We start from the raw sequence: 21,515 nt of genomic DNA on the forward strand, positions 1-21,515 counted from the left end.
TTCACACTGTATTACCTGGCTGACAGGTGAATGATGGGATCTACGTATAAAGATGATATCAAAGAAATTTTGGTATGCTCATTTTGAACTGAAGCAACGAATGCTATCAAACTATGTGGTGGATATTTCATTAAATGGTTTTCTTTAACTCTTACGTGGTCTCCGCATTCTGAATCAACTGTTTATGGTAGCTTGGTCATGCTTATTCCACGAGCACCATACCTGCTCTCCTCTGTAGATGACATATTCAGCATAGGCCAGTCCATTCACACTCGGCCTCCCAATGACAGAGTGATGGCCTGGGGGCGCGTGAGCCATTTTCATGGTGCTGAATTGCAGAAAGGACTTGCCAAGGGTCACTCTACAGAAAAGCATTTGTCTGGAGAAAAAAGGAAACCAATCTTAGAATGACATAACTGTTAGGTTTGCTGATTTTTTAAAAAGCAGTTAATATAAGGCAAGCTAATTTAAATGTCACTTTTGATTTTATGAGTAGGAACAGGATAAGATTTGATATACTGATTTACTATAAGCCGTTAGCAGGCTCAATAGTTATACTTAACATTTAAAGTTTTGGTGTGGTTTAGAAATCAATCACAGAAAACACTTGGTAAGTTTTTGACTAGTGGAAAAAGGACAAATACTAGCAAAAACTGTGTTCTGGAAGGATGCATGTGGCTGGATAGAAAGAAAGTGAAGAAAATAAGCAGATGGCGGCAGCATCTGAAATTAAGATTAGGCTTTACTCATTATGAAGAAGTAAAAACCGGGATGAGATAAATAATCATAAAAGGGGGTTATATATAAAAATACTCAGCTTAACTGTATGTCTGGAAATTATACTACCTGAGTGAAACACGCATTGGGGCAGTTGTTAAGTAGTATAGAGGAGAAGAAAGATTGATTGGAAAGAAAGTGTATTATATAAACTAGGGGTTGGCAAAGTATGGGCCAAAATCTAGTCTGCCACCTGTTTTTGTAAATAAAACTTTACTGGAACACATACTGGAACACATTCCCACACATTGCCACACATTCATTTACATGTCGACCATGGCTGCTTTTGTACTACAAGGGCAGAGCTGATTCACTGTGACAGGGATCATACAGCCTGCAAAGCCTAAAAAACTTACTTTGTAGTTCTTTAAAATAAAAGTTTGCAAACCCTTAACAAACCTTTTAATAAATATTTTCACTACGCTATAAGACTGGTCACACTGTTAACTGTAAATACCTGTTATTCAATCAAATAGTTTATTTTTAATAATGGAGTATGATCTTTGCATTGTGACTAATCAGAGATACTACTCTGAGTAAAAACTGTGCCAGACCCAGTTTAATTGAGTCCTGCCTGGGCTGGCTTTTTTAGTGTGATGCTACTGATGACCCTCTGGGATGCTGGCTTGGCATCAACTGTATCCTCTTGTAGGTCCCAGAGGAAAACATTTGGATCTGCATTAGAAGGAAGCTTTTTGAGCTCTATCTCCACACTGTGGTGGCGCTACAGTCTCACTGGACTCTGCCTGTTCAGCCCGCTGGGCCCACTGCCATGGCTACTCCCAGTGTCCATATGTCACTCAAAGCTTGACCTGACAGGCCCCCGCTTTCTGCCTTTTGCTTCCTGCCCCAGGGTGTCCCTGTTGCTGTGGAGACAAAAGAAAATGCAGGACCTGCCTGGCTGGCCCGCGAGGCTGGTACTAGCTCACGTCTGCTCACCAGCTTGCCTTGTGCCTTGTGTGTGCATCCTGCAGACGCAGCGGCCCCAAGGTGGGACACCAACGCCCTGTGGGGCAAATGCTGACCAGTGCGAGACAGGCGCCAGCACATAAATTCAGCTCTCTTCCCCATGATGTACTGCTCTGAGATGTAACAGTTCAGACCGTATGCGTCCAGGTCTCATGGACTGAGCAACCAACTGCGCTGGTTATGAAACCGTGGCCAGCCCACCGGTGCACCTCCCGGTCTTTGCTCGGCCTCTTTCTCCGCCTCACTTCCTTCTGCGCCCTCACTCCTGCTTCCCTGAGGCTGCACTTGCCAGGAAAGTGCTAGTTCATAAGCTTTTGCTTCAGGCTCTGTTTTCTAGGAAATCCTGGCCAAGACATAAACATGTGTGGCTAATTTTAATAAGCAACTGTTAATCCACATCTACGTTCACTTTTACTGTTATTTAGGAGTCAGGTTTGAAGCAACAAAGGGAAATTTCTGCAATTATATATCCTTGGGAATTTTTATGTGTTATTAGCCACAGCGACCTTAATAGAAAGAAGTTTTCTTCTGGACGCAGGGCATCTGTCCTAGAACTGCTGATGGCTACAATTTTTTTCACAACGAAACGGAGAGAGAAGTTTTAAGGTGAACAACTATAATGAATTTCATGGTTATATGGGTCTTTCTGAGGTTTCAACTGGATTACAAGGTATCTTACTAACTTGACTTTGCAAAAATAATGCAGCTGGTTAATCTAAAGAGAAATGCAATAAGCTGCAATCTTTGTACAGCACAATTCTTTTTGTATCTTTTCCAATGACAGGAAAGGGAATGGTATTTTTTTTCACTGACTTCTGAGAGTTTATAACATTCTCTTAAATTTCTGAGTTTTAAAATCCCATTTAAAAAGCTAATATTCATTTGTTTACTATTAATTCCAAAGTTATATTCTGAGGTTGGACTTCTAACTAATTATATACCCTGCCTTAAAATATCACTAGCAAAGTCAGAAGCAAATTAAAGGTTCTACTTGTTTATAGAAGTTATGTGCTTTAGTTCAAATTTGACTTTAGTTCAAATGTGACTGGAGCTAGAGGCTCTTTGTTCTCCAGAAATAATTTTCAACCTTGTTCTGAATCTGAAGCAAGGAAAGTGGAACCCAGGGAGAAAGCCGAAATGGAGGGAGCTTCACTGTAACCTGTGACTAGCTTTTACCACCGCTGCCAGCTCACTGCTGTCACTACTCCTGTTGGGGCAGGGGCTGAGCAGCTATTCCTATCCAACCCCAAAACAGTCTGACTCATTAGGAGTAAGACTGAGGATGACCTGTGGCTTCTGCAGAGCCTGAGACTCAAACCAATGTGGTTCATGACTTGAGGACAGCAACCATTACACAAAAGGCAAGATGCTCACCTGTGACATATGTAACACGACCGGTCTTTGTGCGCGGGGCAGCCTGTTCCTCCCCCAATTCCGTAAACGTACTGGTTGCTTTTAGAAGAGTTTTCAGCAAAATAAATCCCGGCACCAAACATTCCTCCTATATATGCATGTCGCTCATCAAACCCTTTATGAATAATGGCATTAATGAAAGGAGAACCTAAAAATATAAAGACAGAAAGATCAGTTTTGAGTGCTTTTCTAGAATCTCAATTAGCTGCATACTATTTGCACTTGGCAGATTAATACTAATTAATAACGCCTAAATGAAAAGTTTATTTTGTAAGATGGTCTATTTACATAAATTATTATCATGTACTAGAATCTTATCAGGGACCCATAGTTTGTTCACCAAGCAACGGTGTTATATGGATTTTGCAGATGGCATGAGATTTTAGATAGCAAAGTACAACATGGCTTTGAAGATACAGATTATTTTATACCCAGTCCTACTTTAAGCAAAAATAGATAATCTAATAAACTAAAACAATTATGCTAAACTACAACAAAAATAGTATTTCACTATCTAGATGGCTCAGTGTGCAATTTAAGTTCTGAGACAATTTCAGATAAATTATTTTCACTGTACATGCCTTGGAAAGCCTGTACTAACATGTAATGCATTAGAAAGCTGGTACCAACATGTAGTTAAAAAAAAAAAATCAGAACAAACCATTTTTAACACAACACTAATATAGTCAGTAACACAGGCTTTTCACCCTACTGGAGTCTGCAAACGCCCAGAGAGATAGTGACCGTCGGGACACTCACCGTGAAATAACATGCGCTCGTTATGGTGGTTGTGATTCTCCTCAGACACTTCCTTCTGTCTGTGACAGAATCGTTCTCTCAACTTCTTGTTGACAACTTTTTGAATCTTTAAGGATGAGGAAGAAAGAAGGGAATTAGTGAAATGTATATTAATTGGTAGTTTATGATTTAAAATAAGAAGTGTTTTCCTTTAGGGAGGTTCAATTTTTGTTTTTTGTTTTGTTTGCTTAAAACAGTATTTAAATACGATAAAGTTGCCAGGCCAGTGTAATTCAGTTAATACTCTGGCTTTTAGTGACGTAAGTTTCAGCTACAGTTTTTGTTTGTTATTCTGCACCATACCTAGCTATACCTCAAAACCAAATGAGGACTTATTGAATTTCAGGATACAGGGGCCGATAAATCTGTACTTTCAAAAAGCTCCCCAGGGGGGCCTCCCTGGTGGCGCAGTGGTTGAGAGTCCGCCTGCCGATGCAGGGGATACGGGTTCGTGCCCCGGTCCGGGAGGATCCCATATGCCGCGGAGCGGCTGGGCCCGTGGGCCATGGCCGCTGGGCCTGCGCGTCCGGAGCCTGTGCTCCGCAGCGGGAGAGGCCACAACAGTGAGAGGCCCGCATACCGCAAAAAAAAAAAAAAAAAAAAAAAAAAAAAAAAAAAAGCTCCCCAGGTAATTCTGATGTGCACTGGTGTAATTTCAATAGGTCCATTAACCCAAAGGGTTAACCCAGTTCTCAATTGATTTTATTCATCTTCATGACACCCCTCTGAAAAAAAGCATATGGCAGTCATTTATTCCATGTTATAAATAAGATACTGAGATTAAGAGATACATGCATACTGATATAAACACTGACTCAATTAGATTGAAAATCCAGGCCTTTAATGCTACTTTGAAATAGTGATAACAGAAATTACTGTCAGCTATGGTCCAAATTAGTGGGTGAGCTGGGAGTCTTATCGCCAGCTGCTCCAGCCTATGTTTGATATTTAGGCAAGCCGTGCAATCCAATTTTCACCTGAAATTTAAAAAACTTACTCGAATGACATTGTATCTGTTGAAGATGCCACCAGCATTACCACCATCTCTGTGTTCGCGAATTGTACTTTGCATCTATAGAACAAAAGAAAGTAACTTTCTGAAAATACGCCAGTGCGTAATTCTGAAGACATTCCTCCTGTTGTTTTCAAAAGTTAAATTCTATTATATTGTGTCACTGATGAGTCTAACACTCAGCACTAATAAGTAAATAGGAATTCACTATAAATTGGTCAACAAGTTTAGTGAAAAAGTATTTCTGGTGAGAAAACAGTCACAGACATAAATATTAAACTTTTGCATTTTCTATTTATTTTCTAATAAAAGCTTTGAAAGGTTTTTCTGTGAACACAATAGGGTAAAATATCACATTAAGTCATCTATATTACTATTTTATGTTCTTGAGGAGAAACAACATTGTGATTGAGTCAAATTAAAACTCCTCACATTGAACCAATACACCATTGGACTAATGCTAAAAATAAACACAACAAATTTTTAAAAATCAGTAAATCTTTGTTCCCTAGGTGAAAAATTCCACGTTATCTCTTTACTTTGGGATCTCAAAGTATATCCACACAGGTCAGGGGAAGTTGGATATAACGTGTAACTAAGTGGAATAACTTTCTTCTGACACTACTCACCCTACTTCCACTCTCCAAATTAATAATTATGATGGAAAAGTAAAATGTTTTCAAGACCTAAGTTTCTCATAGAATTGACTCAAAGAGTTGATTCTCTATCTTACCGCTCCATTTGTGAACTTAGTCACTACATTTTTGACCTTATTATCAAAACTTACTTACTACTAAGAGAATGATTATGCAATAAGACATGAGAAAACAGGATGCTTTCCTGATAAACTGACAAGTACAAGCTGAAATACTACCCTGGGGTAATGGTCCTGAGTCCCTAGAATGGGAATAATATCAGCACTAATTCAGAGGTGGAAAACAAACGAAAATGTAGGCATGTCTTTCTCTGCAAAACAGTGGAATTAATTCGGAAGTTTATTTATTATGATAATGCCATTAGGCAGTTTGTTTATTATGTGTAAGAAGTGAGGGATAAGCCATCAGATTTCAGAGGGAATCTCTGTGGCATCACCTCTACCAGATAGATAGATTCATACAAATAGCCTTAATATGGTGCTTTAAAATAACTGCGACTGCAGAAACGAAAGGTGACTTGAGTTTTGGGGCAGGTTTCCTAAGCACTCTTGAAAATTAAGCATATTATTTTATAATCACATTTTATAACTTTGCATGAAAATAAAGATGAGAAGATATTTGCTATCTATGAGGCAAGATTCTCACTCTATATTATTCTTAGGTAGCATTTTAACAATACAAGAAAATAGGGCTTCCCTGGTGGTGCAATGGTTGAGAATCTGCCTGCCAATGCAGGGGACACGGGTTCAAGCCCTGGTCCGGGAAGATCCCCCATGCCACGGAGCAACTAAGTCCGTGAGCCACAGCTACTGAGACTGCACTCTAGAGCCCATGAGCCACAACTACTGAAGACTGTGCACCTAGAGCCCATGCTCCGCAACAAGAGAAGCCACCTCAATGAGAAGCCGGCGCATCGCAACAAAGAGTAGCCTCCGCTCGCCGCAGCTAGAGAGAAGCGTGCGCACAGCAACGAAGACCCAACGCAGACAAAAATAAAAATAAATAAATTTGTATGTATTAAAAAAACAAGAAAATCGTTCTAATAGGGTCCTTCCTTGTATGAGTTTCAAGAAAGTCTCCAGAATAAAAAGATACATCTGGCCCACCCACTGGCAATCCTAGGGTTATGGCGTGAAAGCAGTGTGGTATAGTTCTACTCTACGGTCCTATTTTAACGTTGGCAATACGCCACCAAAATGGCTAAGGGAGACAGAATAATAGATCGGCAAGCAACCATAAGTGAAGGTAAGACAAGCCTACCTCTCTTGGAAAAAGAGGTTTAAGCACAGGTTTCAGGAAAAGATAATTAAAAATTGTCATGTACATTACCTCTTCTTCTACTGACTGATATTCTTTATCTTCTGGAGCAAGATCCAGCAAAATAGTTCCCTGATTAACACAGTGAAAAGTCAAATAAGGATTGGTGCCTGCAGGAAAGAAAAATTAACATATTAAACAAAGGTCCACACTCATCAGGCTCTATTTTGGGGAACACTCGTCATAAATAATAGGTATTTTGGAACAAGTCTAATGTATGTGCAATTTGAACCTAATATATAAGGTTGTATTAAGCAAGTACATCCAAAGACAAGAGAAGTAATGGAGATGTGTTTGGGGATCAATTTGATCTGGTCTTACGGAGGTCCTTGTACATACACACAGCAGGCTCAACAATTATTTGTGTTTTGTTTTTGTTTTTTTTTTTTGCAGTACACGGGCCTTTCACTGTTGTGGCCTCTCCCGTTGCGGAGCACAGGCTCTGGACGCGCAGGCCCAGCGGCCATGGCTCACGGGCCCAGCCGCTCCGCGGCATGTGGGATCTTCCCGGACCAGGGCACGAACCCGTGTCCCCTGCATCGGCAGGCGGACTCTCAACCACTGCGCCACCAGGGGAGCCCTCAACAATTATTTGTTGAACTGAACTCAATCATGAACATACATGATGCTGATACAAAAGAACACACAGTGTGATGACAATGTAGTGTGGTCTAAAATATAAGAATTACCCTCTAAAAGAATTATTATCTGTGAGATGACTTGAAATGGTCACTTATAATAAGTTTAAAATACACTGTTCTTGTTCATTTCATTACCCGTGTTGATTTAGTACAAATAAGCAAGACTCAAGCTCAACACCTGTTAATGTTTAGTTTCAGGTCACTCTTGCAATTTTATTACCTCTGTAGACTAAATGACTAAATCACGTTGTTTTCTTTCTCTCCCTTTGCTTCCCTATAGCGAAAGCACTTCTAACAAACAGAGAACAGGGAGGCCACAAAGGAGAAAGATAGGCGTGTAACAGCAAAGTACAGTGGAAAAAGACTGAGCCAACAGTTGTGAGGGAGGGAAAAAGACACAAGACAAGGTAAGAGAGAAATGTCAGACTATGAAAAGCCATGCTATGAACATCTGATTTTCTCCTAAAAGCAGCAGTATTCTGTTGAAGGATTTTAAGCCCTGGAGTGATATGATCATACAGTCATTTTGAAAAGTGTCTTCTGGTTACAGTGTAGGGAAGGTGCCAGAGGGGAGGCAAGGGTGACTGTCAGAGATAAGCTGGAAGGTGGTTGTGAGAGTCCAGGAGAGAGATGACAGTGACAGGGATTAGGTGACAGCAGTGGGAAAGGACAGAAGCAGAGATTCCAGAGATATTTAGGATACAAAGTGTTGGGGGGAGGGAAGAGTGACTCTGATTTCTAGCTAAAGCAACTAGAGGGAGAGCGAGGTCAAGGATGGAGACGGGGAGGCAGGAGGTGCCGCCCCAGCTGAGTGCACGAGCTCTGGGGTCAGGCCACCCGAGCAAATGCCAGCCTGGACACTTATCTTGTACCACTAATTTCTGAAATCTATTTATTTTTTAATAGCTTACCTTGTTGTCCACCTAAGAGTCTTTCTACTCCCTTGATTAATTTATGGCGGTGTCCGTATGCATTGATGCCTATTTCTTTCAACTCTTCATGACCCATATCAGCCAACACATCTAGTGTAATCTGAAAAACGAATCAAAATTAATTGCTAAATCTTTAACAGTTCCTCAGATGATGAAAACTTTTCCATTTGCCTTCAGTGCTATAGCATCCAGTCAAATTAAGAAAATTCTTCTGTTTCCTTTCTAAGCATGAACTTATAATCTTCTTAAAGTTGCCCCCATAAACTTATCAGCTTTTTGCTCACTTGAAATACTCCCTAATTCACTTTCAGTCAATGGAGAATTAAAATGGGAGAAATAATGCTATAGAAGTATAAAATGATCGTTGCTATTTTTCCTTTTGATTATTTAATTCTACCACATTTTTCTTGCCTCAAGATATAAGAGGGAACAACCAGTAGCCTGAAAATGGGGAAAAACCAGATCCCAATACCCAGAAGGTAGCAGAGGTGAATGGTAGGGAACGGGAGAGGTGTTCAGCATAATGAAACAGAAGAGGCTAGATCCGAGCATGGTAAAGCCTGCTTTAGAAAGTAGTAAGATTTATATCACAAGCATTTAGTTAGATTACAGACCATTTTATATAGAAACTATATAAAGAATTCCAATTTGGAGAAGAAAAAAGAGAGTAGATAGATGGTTTTTAAGGTCTCTTCTAAATTCTCAGATCTAACAATCCCTGAAGCCTAACATACATTCTATTTTTGAACAAAACAATAGTTTTAAATGTTTGGTTATTCGTCCCTGTAGATGGAGATGGTTAGCTGCCACGACTCAAAATTACCAGATTCCTTTGTTGACTAAAAGGAACTGTGACTCTACTGTCACCCAGTGGCAGTGTTCTGAAGGCACAGGGTGAAATCTTGGGCGGCCACATTTCTTGAGGGATGAACTGCAATTTTCAGCTCAGAAGAAGCTGGCCCTCTGACAGCCCAAATACTACTTCACAAGATTAGCCATTGATTTTTTTCTTTCCTCTGGAAACTGAGAAATCCTTTGAGAGACACTCTTTTTCCCACTCAAACAAGATATTTTTATCTATCCATAGCTCTCTCTACCTTTATCCTTGCACATAGCATTTTAAAAAACTGACATATTAGGCCTGGAGCTCTGATGGTTTTTATTGTCAAAATGAAATATTATATAATGAGTCCGATCTCCTCAGTGCAAAAAGCATACATCATTCATTCTTGGAAATAATTTACTTTATTGCTCCTAAGTGGCCATTTAAGAAATAATCGCTCCATTGCACAAAATGGGCAGTTCACTTCCAACCACCCAAAGGAAGTTTTCAGCAGAGCTTTTAAAAAGCAACAGTTCTGAAATATGCATCTTTGAGACGGAATAGATCACAACATAATAGGAGTCTTTACATTTTTAGCTAGATGTGATTTTAATATAATTTGGAAACCATGCACAAGGTTTACTATGTTACTGATATTCTATTTTTTTTCCTTCTAAACTTCACATAAGGTTGACATAGAAACAGGATCTCATATCTATGTGGTAGCTTCAATTTAAAGAGTCCTTAGCTTTTCTGAATTGATACGTCTAGCGTATGTCTGAAAGAAGCAGAAACCAGGCCAGCAAAACATAGTATTAGCTTCTAGAGAAGAAATGGAGAACATTTGATACGTTTGTTCATTATATATAGCTCCAATCGTGAATGAAATGAATACCTCATTTAATACTCACAATGACTCATGAAATACTATTACTGTCCTTATGAGAAAATTAAGGCACAGTGAAGCCATGAAAATACTACACAGAAGAGCTGAAATGTATTGCCATACTTGTCTTTCCTCTTGCTTATTTTTCTTAAAAAGGATGACTAAAAAGCTAAAATAACTAAACATTAAATTTAGTTGCTTTGAGTAACATGGTACCCTATTTGTCCTCATATTTGTCGGAATTGGCAACTGGAAAACCTTAAATGACAAGCTAAAGAATTTAGATTTATGTTCACTAATCATTCATTCATACATAATATATTTAATGAGTACCTTCTGTATGCTAGATATTTCCAAAAAAGTAACTAATTAAACATTTCATTTAATTCTAAAACAACCCACTTCAGCTCAGAAAGGTAAATAACTGGTCCAAATTGGTAGTAAAAGAGTGGAGCCATGGAACAAACAGAATCCTACCACTACAAATCATGCTATTTCCTTTACCAAGGAGATAAAAGGTAAACACAAATACTTGGTAAAGGTTGGTAAATGTTTTGGAGGAACCCCTATGGGAACTCTTAGGAAGATTACTTACTGGCTTGAGACTACAAGTAGGGGAGGGAACAAAGAAAGGACTAGGAAGGGGGTCAGGAAAGGTTCTTAGAAGAAAGTAATAATTCAGCTAAGGAAGAGGACTTAGGCAGAGGAAGAAGGGAAGGGTGTTTAAGACAAATGGAAGAGCATGTGCAAAAGGAAAATCAAGTGAGAGGCTATAGAACATTTGAGAGACTCTAGTAATAAAGTTCATAATGATGAGTGTATAATGTATATACAGGAATAAAAGAAGGGATGGACAGAGCAGCAGGCTAAGAGCAGATCTAATGGGCTTTACACACCAAGTTAAGACAATGTCCAAAACGTCCAAGGACACCTTTTCAGCAGAGCGACACAAAGGTGTCTTTCAGGAGGATGGCGGTATAAAGGGCAGATCTGGAAGGGAAAGTGACTGTGAACAAGAGGACGACAGGGTGGAGCGGATTGGAAGCGATGAATCGCAGAGCAATGTCAAAGGGACAGAGGGCAGGGCCTGGTAAATAGAAACGGTTGAAGAAAAGAAAAGAATGGGGGTAAAGGTTATTCCAAAATTCTGAAGCTGAGTGAATATGAGGTTATTGTGCTAATAAAAGAAATGGAAGGAAAACAGGCTAGTTGGATTTTAGGTATGTTTCTCCAAGACTCAAGGCTTTTATACTGCTAGAAATATTTTTCTGAAAATTATCTTTAAATTAACTCACTTAAAAAAACCACAAAACCTTAACTTAGTTACAGCCAGGAAATGACAGGTTTGTTGGGCCAGTTATTTATATTTAGCACACGTTAAAACCAAATTATAATCTTTAAAATAAATATTATCCATGTATCAGCTAAGTCATCTTGCACATAAAGCAAATGTCACTTCAAGAGTGTTACTTTAAGAAGGGATGCCTCTTGTTTCTAAGATTTATTCATTTTCTCTGGGGTGGAGTGAGAAGAATTGGAGTTTTAATGAAAAAGGCCTTTCTTTTACTTGGGCTTAAAAGATCGCAGGCTAGAGTAACAGTAATTAGAACTAAGTTTACAATCATGTTCATAATGAATTTCTTGAGTCCATGCCTTTGTCTTTAGATTCTGAAGTAAAAATTTATATGGTCACTTTTCATGGAAATATATATGTGGACCATAAATAGGTTCACAAGGAATCTTCCAAGTCATGGCATTTATGTTCCAGGAATTGCAATGTAAATCAAATCAGTCTTTCCCACAGGAAAAGTATTCTAGTCAGGAAGCTATGTTACAGAGGAAGGGCCAAAGTGACACTGGTACTATACTTAGCTAACTATAAAGGACATAGGTATATATTATTTAATATAGAACTAGCAAAGTATATATGACAAACAAGTCAAGTTAGTTAAGAGACTGCTGAGAGAATAACTGTGAAGGTAAGAGGTGAGGCTATGATGCTCTGAAGGAAGTTTCCCTGGAACCAGAAATAAAAGAACTATGTTCCCTACTCCACTGAGAGAGAAGAATCGATCAGTAGGAACAGAGGCAATAAGATATTATGTGTCAAAGCATCTCAGGAAACAGAACGACTCTGCCTTAAGCTCAATAGACATGAACTAAATGGCTACAATACATACACCCTAACACTTTCCCTCACCTCAAAAATACCTGAACGTCATCATATATTACCGGACTGACATAGAATGTTAAGGGCAGAAAATCCTCTGGGTAAGTTATGGAAAGGGTTACAGGAGGTATTACTCTATAACTAAAGGCTAGTCAAGTAACAATTGTAGTCAAAATAAAACTTTGATTGCTTGAAAACTGGGCCAAAAGACAGTCACACAGAGTTCAATACAATGAGTGGTAATATCATTTGTCTGGAGGAAAGAACTATGCTAGGTAATATATATTAAATGGAAGAGTCAACATATTGATAAAAAAAAGATACAGAAATTATTCTGGCAAAAGGAAAATCAATGGAACCATTTACTCAGAACAAAACTGAAGTGAAAAAGATAACAATGAAACTGATGAAACCAGGATAAGCTGTCAATAGGACCAACTGTTAAGACTAAACTCTTAAACTATTAAAATCAATAAAATGAGATAACCAGGCCACAGGAAATCAGTTACTATAAAAGAGAATATATAAAGTAAAACAGAAAAAAGAAAACATAAAGTTATGATGCGAACTGACTAAAAGGGTAGAAACTGAACTCTTGAAAAACGGTTAATTGGAATTATTTGAATTAGCATCTGTTTTTATTAAGCAAAGATATGTGAAATTTCACTGTTATTGTGGATATGATTTGGGAAGAAGGGAGATGGCTGGAATATGGCTTTAGCAGAGGATACTGCTTCTAAAACAGCTGTAATACCTTCAAGGGACGGATAAGGGAAAAAGAGTCTTACTGTTTAGGCTATTCTCATAAGAAATCTCCAAACCAGAGGGTGAATCAATGGCAGGTGAAGCTTAAAGGAAAAGGAAATTATTATAGCAGTTTATGAAGTCCTCCCCACCAGACAGAAGACACAACTGATGTTTCATTAAAGTATATTTTAAAAACTGGCACAGAAGCATCTGACTGGGAATTTTAACTATCTGGACTTTTGAAAGTATTATTATATTTTACAGGTAAGGCAAGTGATAGGTTAAATGCCTTAATCAGAATCAAGGTCTTCTTTTAGTCCAGTGCTATTTCTACCCAACTGTTTTGATCATCAAGAGCATTAAAGATCAACTACAATATATAATATGAAGAAATTCAGCTAAAAAAAAAAAGACATTAGAAAATCTTAACATCGTAATTGATATGAAAAAGACCTGGAGTTTTTAATTAACTCTAAACTGACTATATACCTACAAAGAAATCAGATGGGGCAAAGAGGCCAGTGAAGAATTTGGACACTATATCCATATAAAGAATAACTGAAAAAGAAGATGAATTTATGCTAAATTAGGAGAAACTCTGTAAGGGTGGGTGGGTGGTTGGTTGGAAGGGTAAATCCATGATAAGTTGACTAGGTCTTAGAAATATAAGAAGGCCTATATTATGTTGTAGTGAGCTGAATGGTGGCCCTCAAAAAGATATGTCCACGTTCTAATCCCCAGAACTTGCAAAGAATCTTTTTTGAAAAACTTTTTTTACATCTTTGCAGATGTAAATTCAGTTAAGGATCTTGAGGTAAGGAGATCATCTAGGACTATACAGGGAGGCCTTAAACTCAATGCAAGGGTCCTTACAAAAGACACACAGAAGAGAAGACAGACACAGAGAAGGCACGGTGAAGATAGAAGCAGAGATTGGAAGGATGTGGCCAGAAGCCAAAGGGGCCTAGAAGCTGGCAGAAGCATGGGGCAGATTCTCCCCTAGAGCCTCTGTAGGGAGTGCAGCCCTGCGGACACCTTGATTTTGAACTTCAGGCCTCCAGAACTGTGAGGGAATAAATTTCTGTTGTTTAAGCCACAGATTTGTGGGAAATTGTTATGGCAGCCCTATGAAACTAATGCTAGTCTAATATGTAGACTAGAGGTTAGATTTCTGTGCAAAACAGGGTAAAATGTAAACATAAGATTAATAGATTATACATGGGGCAGATTTGGGTGTACTTTAAATTACAAGCATTTTATCATACCTGCCCAAATTGTAACAAGTTATTGTCCCACATGGATATAAAAAGGGTAATTCCTACATCTGGGAGAATGACTTAGTGACCTCTAAAGATCTTTCCCATTCTAAGATTCTATGTGTATTAGTAATAGTCAAGTCAAACTCAGGAATTTATTATTTGATAGTTAATGGTAATAAAATCATACAGTGATAAGTTAAAAACTCATTATCCTGTATAAAAACAGAATGACAAACAGAGGATCTTAATTCATAAACACCCTAATGATGACTTCATACTAAGACCTTCACAGCCATTTCAGATATATCTGAAAATAGGCTAAGTCTATAAGCATATGGCCAAGTTTTGGTTCAGCATTATTTTAGGCTCCAACTAGACAATGGAAACTTCATAAAGAAGCAATTTTTAAAACATACACTTGCCCAAGAATTATTTTGCTATCCAATATAATGGATAATTGCTTCATGAAGATTTTGCTAAATAGTTAACATAAAAATTTCTCAGTAGTTTTAAGTGGAGTCTAGTCACATTAGTAATAAAATGAGATGAATAATGGCTAACACTTTTTGGAAACAAAATAATGAGGAAAGATTTTGAAAACATTCTTTTGCAGGGGTTTCATGGCCTAAGTTTTGATATGTAATAAAACATATTGAGCCAGACTGCTTATAAAGATACAACGAAATAACAGACTCTAATCATCTGTTAGACGATTTTGGAAAGAAGTATAAAATACTAGATTCCTCTAGCTTTTTCAGAAATTTGTTTTGAGTTTTAAAAGAGCAGCGAAGAAGCAAAAAAGAACAAACAAGTGGCAATTAATAACTCTTAATATTAAATTAAAAAGACTCAACTACATATGAGAGCTTACCTGTTCTGTTTCAAAGATGTCCCGAAGGTGTTCAAGACCAAGGCTTTTCAGGAATTGGCTAATATTCATGTCAAGACCAGCAACTAAAACAGACATACATTAAAGTTTTTCAGAAAGCAGTTTTTCAATCTAAAGGAAGTCCCAGTATTTATTTAAAGCCACGGCTCTTTGACACCCTTGGCTGTGTAGATGATTTTACTTCAAGTTATCTCTGAATGTGATGAGGAAATAAAGGCAGAGTTTATCTTATCAGTAGTACTTATATTAATATTATAAAGCATAACACAATGCTTTTAGTGCAATATTTAACAGTGGAATTAAAAAATCCAAATTTATCAGCTATTGTTTCAGCTTTCATTTATCAGCTATTGTTTCAGTTTTCATTTCTTACATAATCTCTCAGTATTTTTCTGATAATTTCAGTAATAAGACTCACTCAGTTCAATAAGATACTATGGTTGGAAAAGGATATACTGGGATATACGTAAGTAAGAACAAAGTAGGTGCCAAAGAATTTATTCTACGAAGACATATTTCTTATAAGCTGTTGTGTACATGAAAACGTACAGACAGGATGTCTTTAAGTGAGGTGTTCAATAATTACCGATAGAAAAGTGAGTCTGTTCATTTAAAACCGCAAAACCAATTCACGTTCACAGGTGTACTTGCCTTCTCCTTCCTTCCTCTCGGCGCCTGCTGCGCCATCCCCAGCGTTAGACGCTCCTCCTACTGCCAGTTCTGCTAAGGGGCCGGCGAGGTTGTCTATGCTGCTGGCAGCGGACAGGCAGGAGGGGGTGGATGCTGGTGAGATCAAAGAGGCACTCACTACAGTAGCCTGAGGTTTAAAACAGGTAGGTAAGGCCTCTGGGGGCATGGCGTCTATCAGCAAAGCTCTGATATCGTCAGCCTAAAAAAATAAATAAATAAAATAAAATAACACAAAAAAATTACATTTTAAAACAATAAGTTTCTCACTAAGGACAAAATTCTCAGTGAATTTTTTCTTTAATGAATGCTCCATTATTCCCTATTGGTTTTTGATCATTCCTTCCTCCTTCCTTCTCTGATCCACAGCTCCAAAGAATCCCAGTAGTTTCAATAGGTAGAATGGAGAAACTATACAATTAAAAAAAAATATTTCATCTTTTGAAGATGTAGTGTGCAGCTTGGTGACTATAGTTAATAAGTACTGTAAGTACTTATATAAGTACTGTACTATATTCTTGAAATTTGCTGAGAGTAGATCTTAAGTATTCTCACTGCACACACAGAAAAAAGTTAACTATGAAAAAAACCCAAGAATGTGAACTATGTTGACCCCTAGAAATACTTTTTAACACTAAATGAAAAGTGTGCACACAATTGTTCATACTTATTACACATGTATTCAAAGGACATGTAAATTAACAAAGATTTGAATAGAGTTAAAAAAATAAAATATTTCACCTTTCATCTAAAAAGGAGCACATTTTAGAATGCTGATTCTCAATCATCTCTTCTTTAGAAGGAGTTTCCACACATAGTATGTTTTGTTTATGCTTAACAACTCCAATAATTTTTGTTCAGTTATTTAGGGCATACTTAATAATTTAATGTACAATTAAAATCTGGTGAAATTTTAAAGGGACGGCACTTATCTTGGTTAGCTTATTCACGAACTCTACAGTCTGCTAGGCACAACTGTTGTTAGAGTATGTGGGAGATGGTCCCCAAAGAGAGCCAGCTGTCAATCCTTTCTTCCACGTACATCTGTGCCCCTCCTTCCATCAGAGGTGGCACCTCCCTTCCCTGGAATCGGGGTTGCCTATGAGTTTCTGTGACCAATAGAATGTAGAGGAAGTGATGTTCTGAGGCTTTTAAGCCAGGCTTTAAAAGGATTGGCAGTTTCTCCTTTTTTTCTCTTAGAAGTCATCCTCCCATGCTGTAAAGAAATTTGAACTAGACCACTGAGTGTGAGATACTACGCAGAGAGAGGTACTGTAGGATTTCAGGCCATCCGAGATGCTGTAGCCTCAGCTGAGCTCCCAGCTCAAGGGAGCTGCCAGAACAGCAGAGCCGCCTAGCTGAGCCCAGCCAACCCAGAGGACTGTGAGGAATTATAACTGTGAGTGGCACTGTATTAGCCACTCACTTGGTTTTGGTTAAGCTACTAAGTGTTTTGAAAATTGTTACTCAGCAACAGATATATAAAACAGAATGTGGCTTAGAAAAGTTTTTTGGTTAAAAAATTCTAAATTATGTGACCATACAGTAACTCCCTGATTTCCAGAAAATTCAGGAAAGATGTTTCTTTACTGTGTTTAATTCTGTAGTTAAATAGCATTTAACCACAAAAATTTAATTCTTGATTTTGAAACTATTTCTACAATATATCAGTTTCCTTTTCCATCTTCAGAAGAATGATATACTGCTTAGAAGAGAATTTTTTCTTTGACTATCTCACCTCCCTCAGGTAAATTATCAGGAACATCAGATGCTCTAGAATAATAAGCCAAAGTAGAAGGTGTTGAGATATTTTACGAATACAATCTATATACAAGTTTTTCTATGATTCATGTTTTCCCTCCAAGTTAAGTATGGCAAAAAAATTAACTTACTGCTTAGTTTGCCTTAATAGTTTTAAATGATATAAAAATGAGAACTTAAAAAAATTCATAAGGAAGGAAACTTGTTCTTCTTCCAAGAGATATATGCACCACTAGAGGTAAACCTGTTAAGCCCTGGAATTTAATGTCATTTCTGAAAGTATAACAAGCAATTCTAAATATTTTGAAATGAGGACTTACTGTTGCCAGATCTAAAGGTGTCTGGCCTTCTTGGTTCTTCATAGTTGGATCTGCACCATGTGCCAGGAGTAGGGCACAAAGCTGTGTCCTGCCTTTTTGGGCTGCTTCGTGAAGAGGGGTAAATGCCCACTTGTCTGTTGCATTTACACATGTGTTGTATTTTATCAGTAACGCTGCGATGTCCACATGCTGAAGAAAAACAAAAGGATGGCAAGAGGTAAGAATGAGATTATTTGGTAAAGCTCCTTCAGATACACTTGTTTTTATTTAACATTTCATTCCCTCTATATCTCTATTCTCATCCTTAACAGAAGTTTCTTCTATAAAAAAAGAATATTCATTACACCCCTCCATCTGTATTTTGGACTTCAGCTTTTCTTGCTTCCTCTAAAATATCAATTCCACAATTATTCTGTTACCCTGTAATTCTTCATGGGAGCTTTAAAAATTTTTTTATTCAGCCTTATATTCAGATCTATCTTAAAAATAAACATATAAGATGAAACTATTACCTGACTCCAAGTTTCCTAATAATGGGCTAATCTGTCTGTCAAACTTTTCAAACCAGCATCCTATAACCACTGCTTCTCTTTATCTTCCCATTTCTCTTTCTAACCTATTGCAACCTGATCTATTTTTGAAAACACTCATCTCAAAGATTCTCAATGTTCTTTCTTCAGCCTTTGGGAAAGTAACATAACAAAACAACATTTTACAAAAATTAGTCTGTCGAGCCAAAATGACCTAGGGGGTGGAGGAAATGTCAGCTGCAGACGCACTAACTAATAACCTGGGCATGAGGTGATAAGATCCTCAACTGTGATGGTTAGAGAAGAATAGGAAAGAAGAGCTAAATTTGAGAAATTCTGAAGGCAAAACAATCGGGTTTTAGAAAGGCAAATTAACCACAGAGGAAGAAAGATGAAAAAAAAAGTCAAAGGTAACTGCCTTTTTTCTTTTTTAATTTGGTCTAGAAGATTAAGAAAAAAAAAAGGTAGATGGAAGCATTAACAGAAATTGAGTAGCAGAAGTTTAATTAGGAATGAAACTATAAGGAAGGTTCACTTGGGGTATGTGGTTTCTGAGGCACAACATCTAAGTAATGATGTTCTGTAAATGGTTTCACACAAAAGGTCAGAGCACAGGTAAGAGGGTCACTTACTTATTCACTTACTCTCTCTTACTGACTCACCCACCAACCAAACATTTGCTGAATACCTATCTGAAGCTGAATTTCATGAGAATGGGAAGAGGTGGGGAAAGTAAGGACAGAAGTCTCCCAGGATAGAATTTAGGGCATGTTTCTTCAAATTTTCCTTTAAAATTCCTTAGTATTTTCTTTGCTCTCTTGAAGACACTCACTTCAAAAAGGATAGGTACTTCTGAGGTAGTATTAAAGTACTTTTGGTGTTTTTTTTTTAATATAATACAAATACTTGTTAATTTTAGGAAAAGTGATTTCAGAAAACAGAGGAAAATACAAATCAGACAACTTCTAAGAAAGCTTTCACATTTGCTCTGACAATATAAAGACAACAACAACAACAACAAAAAAGAGCATAATCAGACTAGGGCTTCTGAGAACAGGCCATGTTCTGTGATCTTTTGGGGATTATGAATGAGATATATCATGATTATAAAATTGATTCTAACACAAAAGATAAAAATAGGTAACATTTGTAGCACTATCAAAATCACTTAAAACAAAATAGACCCCAGTGATTAATCTCCCTTATTCAAAGGATATATGTTGAAAAGAATAGCTATTTTTGTTCAATTAACCCAAAAGCACAGAGTAATTTCAAGCTTCTCCCCAGTAAGGTTATGGGGTGTTTAAACTAGGTTCCTGATGATTCGTTTTATTCTACTCCCATTTGTGTTGGCAGTATAATATAATTTGGTAGACTAATTTGTATAGGCTTCCAAAATTAGACAGTCCAGGGAAAATTATGTATGTGTGTGTGTGTGTGTGTGTGTGTGTGTATAAAATGAATCATATATATGGTATGTATTATTAAACTTTCTTTATATTAAATTTATAGTTTATGCTTAGAGAAACCAATTACGTGCTTATTAAATTTGCTGACAAACATCTGAAAGAGCAATAAACAGGAAATATACTGCTAGCCAAGTAGACTAAAAACACAATTCTTAATTCTTTTAAATAGCCACACCACTGGGGCAAAAAAAAGTAACTGAAATTTAAGGCTGACAAATGCAATAAATAAGCTACAGCTCAGTCCTATACAATACATAAGAGGAAAGTATTGAACTAGAAGGTCTAGAAAAGGAATTGAACTCTGCTGGAATGTTTCCAGGAGTCAACTTAATATGGTTTCAAAATTCAGCTGCAACACAAAATGCTTTAAACGACAAATGCAACATAAAAACACTGCAAGGGCCCTAATTTAATTTTAGAAAGTTGGGGAGTAGGGAGAAGAGAAACGTGTTTGGGTTCCAGTTAGAGCAATTTAATTGTACGATAATGTCATGAAATTCCCCTAACATTATACATTTTAGAGAAAGCATTAAAAAATGAAAAATTTGAGAGAGAAAACTCAGCAAAATTGATTTACTCTTATGAGATAATAGAAAACTACATGCTGTGTGCTAAATAAATATCAATGCCTTATATCTACTGAAGAGCAAAAAAATTAGTTGTCTTGTATAAATGTATATTAAAAAATAATATAAGGCATTATAATACAAAAACACTAAACAGGATAATGCACATTACCATTAATATATACTCTCATGAAATCTGTAACTTTTATTTAAACTTCTTAAACTATGTCTTTGTTTCTCCTTTTGGAAAAACTGAAGTGGTAAGTTCTTTCTATACAAAAAGGCCCAAAGACACACAGAGAGCTGACTGAGCTCTCCAGAGGAAAAAAGGTAAAATATGTATCAAAGAATGATGACCAATAAATAACAGCTTAAGTAACTTTAGGTAATTTCAAATATCTCACACAATTATTTTATCTGCAGGCTACCAGTCATTATCCACTACTGAAGTCAATTAATCTGTCTATTTAATACTGATATTGAGCTGGTCAAACATACAGCTAATTCCTAAGGCTGTGAGATGTAAAAGTGACACACAGACCTTATTCTGACCGGCCCAGTATGAGGGCTGTGTGGATCGAGTTATCTCATAATAACTGTATTCCCTTGGATTTGGACAGAATGTACTTTCCACATGCATGGTCTTACCTAATTATCACAATAACCCTGTAAAGACGGTCTCAGCATCTAAGTTTTACTAGTGAGGACAGTGAAGATTAGAAAGATTAAGGCCCTTGCTGAAGACTTGTGGGTTATGGAGGAAAAGATTAAAGACTAGATCCCAGATGTTCAGACTCCAAATTCAGGTCTCCATTTCGCCACATCTGCCTGCATGGTCTTGCTAGACTAAAACACAAGCGTCATTTCCTGACAAGTTGAAAATGGCAGAGAGT

At 37.3% G+C, this 21,515-nt stretch overlaps 1 protein-coding gene across 1 annotated transcript in view; it reads right to left on the bottom strand.

Moving 5' to 3' along the window:
- The window catches only part of TNKS (tankyrase), a 182,275-nt gene that overhangs the window by 12,165 nt on the left and 148,595 nt on the right, over positions 1 to 21,515 (bottom strand). The window contains exons 18-26 of the mRNA XM_081221230.1: positions 18,058 to 18,246; positions 15,941 to 16,178; positions 15,272 to 15,354; positions 8,495 to 8,615; positions 6,955 to 7,052; positions 4,955 to 5,029; positions 3,919 to 4,024; positions 3,121 to 3,307; positions 223 to 379 (exon numbers count right to left, since the gene is read on the bottom strand). Of these exons, the coding sequence (XP_081077356.1) occupies positions 223 to 379; positions 3,121 to 3,307; positions 3,919 to 4,024; positions 4,955 to 5,029; positions 6,955 to 7,052; positions 8,495 to 8,615; positions 15,272 to 15,354; positions 15,941 to 16,178; positions 18,058 to 18,246 (1,254 nt within the window). The remainder of the gene's footprint in view (positions 1 to 222; positions 380 to 3,120; positions 3,308 to 3,918; positions 4,025 to 4,954; positions 5,030 to 6,954; positions 7,053 to 8,494; positions 8,616 to 15,271; positions 15,355 to 15,940; positions 16,179 to 18,057; positions 18,247 to 21,515) is intronic.

This window comes from Mesoplodon bidens (assembly GCF_964165515.1).
Source record: "Mesoplodon bidens genome assembly, chromosome: 20".
NCBI classification, from domain to species: Eukaryota; Metazoa; Chordata; class Mammalia; order Artiodactyla; family Ziphiidae; genus Mesoplodon; species Mesoplodon bidens.